We start from the raw sequence: 9,022 nt of genomic DNA, 5'->3' as shown, positions 1-9,022 counted from the left end.
ATTAAGAACAGCATTTGAATTTATGTCAAGCGCCCGAAATAAGAGAGGGGCAATCGATTTAGTTGGGAATATAGCAAGTTCCCTGTTTGGAGTACTCGATTCCAATTATGCAAGTGACATGTCGAAGACGATCAAAACCCTAGAAGATCATGATGACAAACTCAAACATCTGCTCAAAAATCAAATATCAATAATTGACTCCACAATAAACGTTATAAAAAAAAACCAGATAAGTCTCAAAAATAATTTCCAGGGTATAGAGACTCAATTAAACGCGATCTCCAAAAGGTTAGTTAAGGACGAACATGACCAATTATATGGCAATATTATTAACATGCTGACCATCCAAATGACAATCGCCACGATAAATTTGCAACGTACGCAATCCACAATCATGGATGTTCTCATTGATAGTCATCACGAAAAAATTAACCCGCTTCTAATTACGCCGCAACAGTTAATAACGGAAGGAGAAAAAATCCGAGCACATTTACCGTCTCATTTACAATTTCCAGTAGAACAAGATGATATATTAACTCTTTATAAGCTGAGCAAGTAACTGGGCAGGTATCAAGTGACCATGTAATATTCAATATTATGATACCACTCGTTGAACGAAAAACCTTTGAAATATTTCATGTAGTACCTGTGATCTCTAGCGCGACCAAGGTATTAACGTCAATAAAGCCATCAGCAGAATATCTGGCTATCAATTCTCACAAGGATGAATACTTCCCCATAACAAAATTAGCACTGCAATCGTGTATTACAACTGAAGAGGACTCATACCTTTGCTCAAATGTTCAATCTATTTATCGTCGTGGAGCAAATGTGTGCAAGTGTGAAATCAATTTGTACAATAATGGAACAGGTGACGAATGCGAAATAGTTGAATTAAAGGAAACTACCATTTGGACTCAGCTGAAACACAAAAATCACTGGATATACGCTACCAAATATCCGATGCAACTCAATGCAGTATGCGGTTCGAATGCATTTCCAGTGATACTAAATAGTACCGGCATGGTAAAAATTGCATCAAATTGTGTCATCAGAGACAACACGGTTCTTATTCAAGGACACCAAGTCATAACAAGTCTGCTCAAATCAGCATATACGAGCATAGGAATTTCAACACCTGAAATTAAGCCATCTAAGCGGATAAACAATTCTGAAATTGAATATCTTCCACAATTAGAAGAACTAACAATTCTGCAAAAACAACTAACGAAGGATACATTACCTGTACTATCATCAAAGGTACAGCAAACTGAAAAGCATAGCTTGTCAGTGGGGTACGCAGCCTTGTTTTTGATTATTGGAGTCATCATCTTAAAAATAACTAAACTAATACGAAACAATCAGACGCAAGGTCAACCGAATGTTCAGACACCTCAGCCGCTTCCAAGATCAAGGTCAACATTTGATATCACAACAACATAAAGATGACATCAGTCTAGTTGAATTAGAATTCAACGCGGGGGAGGATATGTTAAGTATTACATTAATAATTTATTTTGTCTTTTGCTGACCCATGATAAAATGCATTTAACGTAATCGTAATACATTAATAGGTTATATTTTTGCTGATTAGTGTTTATTTTATAACTAGGGCAAGAACACATTTTAAATAATTTATTATTCATTGTTATGCTAAATATTTTATGTAATTTGCTTGCTATTAATTACTCATTGTTTTGCTAAATATTTTATGTAATTTGCTTGCTATTAATAATTTATTGTTTTGCTGAATATTTTATGTGTCATTATAAGTAATATTTTTTGCTTGATATTAATTATTGTTTTAAATTGGGTCAGTAAATTATTGTACGTAATAAGTTTTAGTAAGTAATTATTATAAGAAAAATGTATATAAATAAATCAATTTTTTAATAAAGTGTATTCGATGATACAAATTTGAATAGCACTCATCTTCTTTTAATAAAATTACCAACGGGTTTATGTGCTCGGTGGTATCTTCACGATTATAAAAAATATACAAATATACCGTCCAACAAGTTACATGTGCTTGGTGGAATTCCGGTATACAAATACAAATTGATAGAACCTTGAGAATAAAAGCATTCTCAACACAATCTTCATTGGGTGCCTGCAACAAAAACAACAAATAGAGGTCGAGCCAGTGGAGGAAAATTGTATGGTGTACGAAAGCAATTGCAATTTTGCGGTACTGTGGTGTACCAGCACATTATGAACTTAACAATAATCGATATAACCACTAATAATCAAAAGTTATGTTTAATCCCAGTTTACCTAAATTGCAATAACTGGCTAAATGATCTCAATAACTTATGTGAAATATTAGTGAAAGCTCAGAACGAAAATTTCATGATAATAGGTGACTTCAATGTACGCATAGGCAAAGAACAATGTCTGGAACTCAGCCCAAATATGCAGTGGATTGAATTATTGGGCCACAGAGTAGCAATGGATACAATTGTAGATAGAAATGGCAAACAATTACTAGAAATTTGCAATTCATTTGGTGTCACCGTGTTAAATGGCCGCACTAAAGGCGACAGAGAGGGTACATTTACGATTATCAGAGGTGTAGCAAGGTCAATGATAGATTATTGTTTTGTGAAAGGAGTATGGTTAACAATAACTGAAGAGTTTCAAATACGTGACATGATATACTCGGATCATCAGCCACTGGAAATTATGGTAAATCTAGATGCCTCTAATTCAAATGAATATAAAATGCAGTTGCTACCGAAACTGATATGGAAAGATAAATATAAAGATCTGTACCAAGAAAAGCTTGAAGAATTCCTTAATGCATGCGAAGGTAGTACATTTGCGTCGAAGGAAGGAGATGACATTCTTCAATATTGTGTAAAACAAGCAGCAAAATCGTTTCAGGGTAATTCGGCGGGTATAAATAGGATACAAAAATGGTATGATTTTGAAAGTGAAACTGCAAGAAAGAAATCATTTAAATGGCTAAAAACAGTTAAAAAAGTTGGTGATATAACTGATTTAGAGAAATACAAAAATGTAAACAGAGAATACAAAAAGCTGTGTGATGAGAAAAGGAAGTCATATTTCAATGAAATGGCAATGTCGATATCCCAAGCAGCTGATAGTAAATAATTTTGGAGTGGAGTTAAAAAAATAAATCGTGCAGATTACATAAAAGGAATTAAAGTGGACCCCGAAGCTTTGGCGGCACATTTTAAAAACCAGTTAAATAGCAATATAGTAAGCAAGTCTTTCAGTTATGCCCTGCCGTATGTAATAAATGAAGCGTTAGATGGTCCAATAAAGATTGAAGAGGTCTATGCAGTGCTCCAGAATTTAAAAAATAACAAAGCCGCAGGTGAAAACAGAATTCCAGCTGAGTTTTTAAAATATGCCACGCCACAATTTATAGAGCATATGGCTGAATCATACAATTATATATTTGAAAATGCAGCCCCACCTGATAGTTACAAAAAAGCCATAACATTTCCCCTATTTAAAAAAGGTGACCCAAATAATGTAGCAAATTATAGAGGAATAGCATTTCTTAATACATCAGCTAAAGTATTTACAACACTCCTGTATAACAGAATTAAAAATTGGGTTGATCAAAACAACATATTAAGCGAATTTCAAGCTGGATTTCGAAAAGGTTACTCCACTGTAGATAATATTTTCGTCATCACTAGTGTAGCACAAGGGTTTATTGCAAAAAGCAAGAAGTTATATGTTTTTTACGTAGATCTAAAAGCTGCTTTCGATACAATACAAAGAAACGTACTATTTTACAAACTAAGCCAGCTGGGTCTTTCAACAAAAATTTTGAAAATACTGCAAAGTCTATACTGCAACAATGAGTCAACAGTATGGGACGGAAGAAGTACATCGAGATGGTTCCAAACGTGTACCGGAGTAAGACAAGGTTGTGTCTTAAGCCCTATATTGTTTGCACTGTTCGTTGATGACTTAAGTAAATTTCTTTCTGGTGGTGTTACGATTGCCAATATGTGCCTAAAAGTACTATTATATGCTGATGATATTGTGTTGTTTGCAGATTCTCCAATAATGTTACAAAATATGATAGATGAATTAAATAGATATTGCAACTTATGGGGACTATCTATAAATACAGACAAATCAAAAGTGATGGTATTTAGGAAACATGCTAGAAGATTGAGAAATGATGAAAAATGGTACCTTAACGATGATCAATTAGAAGTGGTTAATAATTATAAATATTTAGGAATAAATATGAAATATAACGCAAAATTCGATAACCACTTGAACGAGATGTTAAAGGAAGCTAAATTGGCTATTAATTGTACCTGGATAAATGTCTTAGGAAATCCGAAAGTGTCACTGCCCGTAAAATACAAAGTTTTTGAAGCCACAGTTAAGTCAGTTCTAAATTATGCAGCGCAAATCTGGGGTGTTGATAAATATGACGCAGTAGAAAAATTGCAGACATTTTATATAAAGAGAACGTTTCGTTTGCCGAAAAATACCCCAAATTATATGGTGCATTTAGAAACTGGTCTACCGACACTATATACTCAAACATTAAAATTGCATTTTGATTACATCAATCGTGTTAGGAATTTGCCAGACAATAGGATTCAAAAAACATTAGCGCAGTACCTAATAAATGAAAAAAAATTATTTTTTGAAAAATGGTCAAATCTGGCATCCGAGTTAAATATAACTAATGATTTGAGTATTAATGAAAACTGGAAAATGTGGCAAAAAAATATAATAACGAAACTAAGTATTGAAGAACGTAGAAATTTTGTAGAAACGGCAAGAAACAGTATATCGAGAGATGCATATAGTAAGTTGAATTATGATCTAGGTGTCAATAATTACTTTCACGAGCAATATAACCTAGAAACAATAAGGACAATCTTCAAAACCCGCGGCGAGCTCCTACGATTGTGCTACGTACCGCATGAAAGTATAGACACGCTGTGCACGATATGCAACCTTAAATTGAAAGGCGATGTTATACACTTAGTAGGTGAATGCCCAATTTTTAAAGAACATAGATTGCTGTACTTCGGTAAACCCGCGCTCGATGTTGTTGTGTATTTTTGTGGAAAAACGCGAGTGTGCCAAAATGTTGAATTCTTTATTTCAAGTTTTGGACGAAATGTTTCAGTTGCACTTGTTTATAGCTAATTTTTAAAAGGTCCTTAGCTATTATGAAAACACTTGAGTTTAATTTCACAATTTAATTTTATTAATTTTATTTATGTTATAATTTATATTCTTTGGATTTCTTTTAAATTCAGTCACACACGACTTATTTGTTTAACATTTGTTGTCAGCGCTACTACGCTTGATCATTTTTTATATTTGGCTAAGTGTACAGTATATAAATTTTAACCACTACTTCGTTTAACCACTGTTTTTTATAATTTTCTATTTCTACACAACTTTCAACTCCCGTCTTTGACTCCTCTTTGACTCTTAATTTTTACTCCAACTTAGACTCTAACTTAGACTCTAACTTAGACTCTAACTTCCACTTCAACTACAACTCCAACTGCAACTTAACTACAATTACAACTCCTCTTTTGTGGTTTTAAATCTATCTTATATACCCAAACTTGATGCAAAAATCCAATATATGACCTTCAAATTACCCTAATTGGGTTTTTTTCATAGTTTCATAATTTACTTTGCTAAATTTGCAAAGTTTTTATTATTAATAAGAATGCTCTACATATTTTTGCAATTCTTCCGTATTTACAATTTCAAAGTCACTTACATCGTGACACCAATTATTAACCAAATACCAAAACTCAGCATTTCTTATCGTCGAACTGACGGTCTGCTGCTTTGGTTCTAGTCAACAACTGCCCAGATGCAAATAACCTTGCCTATTTTTAGGGAAAATGTACGATCACCTAAGATCGTACACACTACCATACAGAAAAATTGCCAAAACCCGTGAAATTAAATAAAATAAATATTTAACTCACAACATTCCTTCCCCCTATGAAGAACATTGTGGCACACAATGTTATATATCTAACGGTCTATATTAAACTTGCATCAAATTAGGTTTACATTTTAAATTTTCAAATTTTAAAATCTTAAATCTTTAATACATTTTAATTTTTTCATAAAATTATTCTTATATGTATTATAAAAAAATAACAATTTGTATACGTCAAAAATATTTCCATACATCTTTACTCTTTATAAACTACTTATTAGTTAAAAACTTGTTCTTTAAGAAATGTTTACTCTTGAAATTTGTAAATTTCTTTATTATGATTCTTATTATAAACTACTTATTAGTCAAAAAGTTTATTCTTATTAAAATATTTTAAGAAATGTTTACTCTTGATAATTGAAATTTGTAAATTTCTTTATTATTGTGCTCTGTTGTTTATTATGATTGTTATTATAAACTACTTATTAGTCAAAAATTTATTTAGATTATAATAAATAATGAAAATGTTGAGTCAAACAAAAATTATTTATTTCAGTTTTCTAGTTTCCTTTTTTTTTTTTTCCTTTTCCCCCCGGAAAAACAGGAACCTTCATCCCCTAATTGTAAACCTACAACTCCTAAAAATTAAAACTAAAGACTAAATTTAAAAAAAACTTGTTAATAGTTATAATTTTGTCTATCTTTTATGTAATTTAAGTAAATTATTGTGGAATATTCTTTCCCTTCCTGAAATTATTACCTTAGCATTTACTGGACTAGTAATTTCTGTTACTGGGAAAGGTCCCACCCAAATAGGTGAAAACTTATTTCTTCTACTTGTATTCTTCAACCATACCCTATCTCCTACTTTGAACATTCTATTTTTAGAATTCTTATCATAGTTTATCTTTGCTTTAAGTTTTGCCAACTCCTGATTTTTTCGAACCACGTCGTATGAGCGTTGAATTTGATATTTCAGAATTTTTGAAAAATCGTCGTGGTTGTATAATGGTGTTGGTTTTCTTTTTAATGTTATAGGAATCTCGAAATCGAACCCAAATAGTGTTTTTGATGGTGTCTGCTTTGTTGCAGAATGCACCGTGTTATTATGGACATGCATCGCATGATGCAACCACTCATCCCAGTTGGATCCATCCAATTTAACGAAACTTCTTAAAAATTCCGCTAAAGGACGATGACTTCTTTCCAAAGAGCCATTTGCCTGTGGATGATATGGAGTAGTTTGTATCTTTTTAACACCAAGAATTTTGCAGATTTCTTTAAATAATTTTGATGTGAAGTTAGTCCCATTGTCTGTCACGAGAACTTTTGGTATATTAAATTTTGAAATTATTTCGTTAAAGAATTTCCTTGCTACTGTCGTAGCTTCCCCATCCTGTAATGCTGTACATACCAAATACTTAGAAAAATCATCCTGAAATGTTAAAATTAGTTTATTCCCATTCTCTGTAGTAGGTAGTGGGCCTACAATATCCATAAATACTTTGTCGAATGGTCTTTGAGGGGTATCCGTCAAAACCATTGGCATTTTCTCAACCCTAGAGCTCTTGTTTTTCTGGCATTGTTGACATGTTCCGACGTAGTCTTTTATCTGTCTTTGCATGCCTGCCCATTTAAACTGTTTTCGTATTCGGAAATACGTTTTAACAGCTCCTTGATGTCCTCCGATAGGTGAGTCGTGGAATTTCTTTAAAACTTCTTGGATATCTTTTTTATTGGTTAGAAATACCGCGTAATCTTCTTTCGTTTGGTCCTTCGTATTTTCCACTTCTTCTATTTCATTTTGTTCCATTTTATTTTTGTTTTCCTTCAGATTTGTTGCTCTTTTATTTCCTCTCGTAACTACTGCTATTGGTAGCCGACTCAGAGCATCCGCGTTTTTATTGGTTTTTCCTGGTTTGTACAAAATTTCAAAATCGTATTCCAACAATTTCAATCGGAATCTTCCCAAACGTGTGTCTTGGTCTTTAAGATTTACTATACCTCTTAATGGCTTATGGTCAGTAAATATTTTAAAATGTCTTCCCAATAAGTAAGACCTAAAATTCCTAGTTGCCCAAACTATCGCAAGAAATTCCTTTTCTATAGTTGAATATCTTTTCTCAGTATTACTCAGAGCACGGCTTGCGAAATAAAGTGGTAAATCAGAACCTACTTCTCCCTGAGACAATACTGCACCTAACGCTTCATTACTAGCGTCAGTTGTTAAAACAAAAGGTTTTGAGAAATCTGGATATTGAAGTATAGGAGGCTTCGTTATTGCAGCCTTCAGTTTAATCATTGCTTCTTGGCAACTGTCGTTCCATTCGAACTTTTCTCCTTTCCTTAGTAATTTATTAAGTGGTAAACACACACTCGCTGCTTGTGGGATAAATTTCCTATAATAATTCACAAGTCCCAAAAATGATTGCAGTTCCTTAACATTTCGAGGTGCTGGGATAGACTTAACACACTTGGTTTTGTCTGGATCTGGAATTACTCCTTTGTCTGAACATTTATGCCCAAGGTAAACGACTTCTCGTCTTAAAAACTGACATTTCTCCGTTTGTAATTTTAAATTATTTTCTTTTAGTGCTTGTAATACTCTCCTTAACCTTTGGTCGTGTTCATTTAAATTCCTTCCGTAGATAACAATATCGTCGAGATAGACGAAGCAATCTATCCCTTGTAATCCTGTTAAAATACTATTCATAATTCGCTGAAAAGTTGCGGGTGCTCCTGTTAAACCAAATGGCATTCTAAGAAATTCAAAATGTCCTAGACCTGTGCTAAATGCCGTTTTCTCCCTGTCTTTACTGTCTACCATCACCTGGTGATAGCCACTAGCCAAATCCAGCGTTGAGAAATATCTACTGCATCCTAGTTGGTCTAAAATTTCATCAATTCTAGGAATTGGAAACACGTGTTTAATTGCTTTTTCATTTATTTTTCTAAAATCAACCACGAGACGCCATTTCTTTTCCCCATCTATACCTGACCTTTTTGGTACAAGGATGATAGGAGAGTTCCATGGTGATTTACTCCTTGTTATTATTCCTTCATCTAGCATTTCACTAACTTGCTTATTAATTTCTTCCTTAT

The 9,022-nt window shown here is 33.0% G+C and overlaps 1 protein-coding gene across 1 annotated transcript; it reads left to right on the top strand.

The window, feature by feature from the left end:
- Nucleotides 1-597: 597 nt before the first annotated feature.
- Nucleotides 598-1,443, top strand: LOC119664021. Its single transcript, XM_038073603.1, has one exon. It carries the CDS (start codon nt 598-600, stop codon nt 1,441-1,443), a length of 846 nt encoding a protein of 281 aa, XP_037929531.1.
- The last annotated feature ends 7,579 nt before the right edge of the window (nt 1,444-9,022 follow it).

Source organism: Teleopsis dalmanni, unplaced genomic scaffold, assembly GCF_002237135.1.
Source record: "Teleopsis dalmanni isolate 2A unplaced genomic scaffold, ASM223713v2 unscaffolded_contig_1306, whole genome shotgun sequence".
Taxonomy (NCBI): domain Eukaryota; kingdom Metazoa; phylum Arthropoda; class Insecta; order Diptera; family Diopsidae; genus Teleopsis; species Teleopsis dalmanni.
Note: the sequence above shows the minus strand (reverse complement) of the source record. Positions and strands in the feature narration are given on the sequence as shown.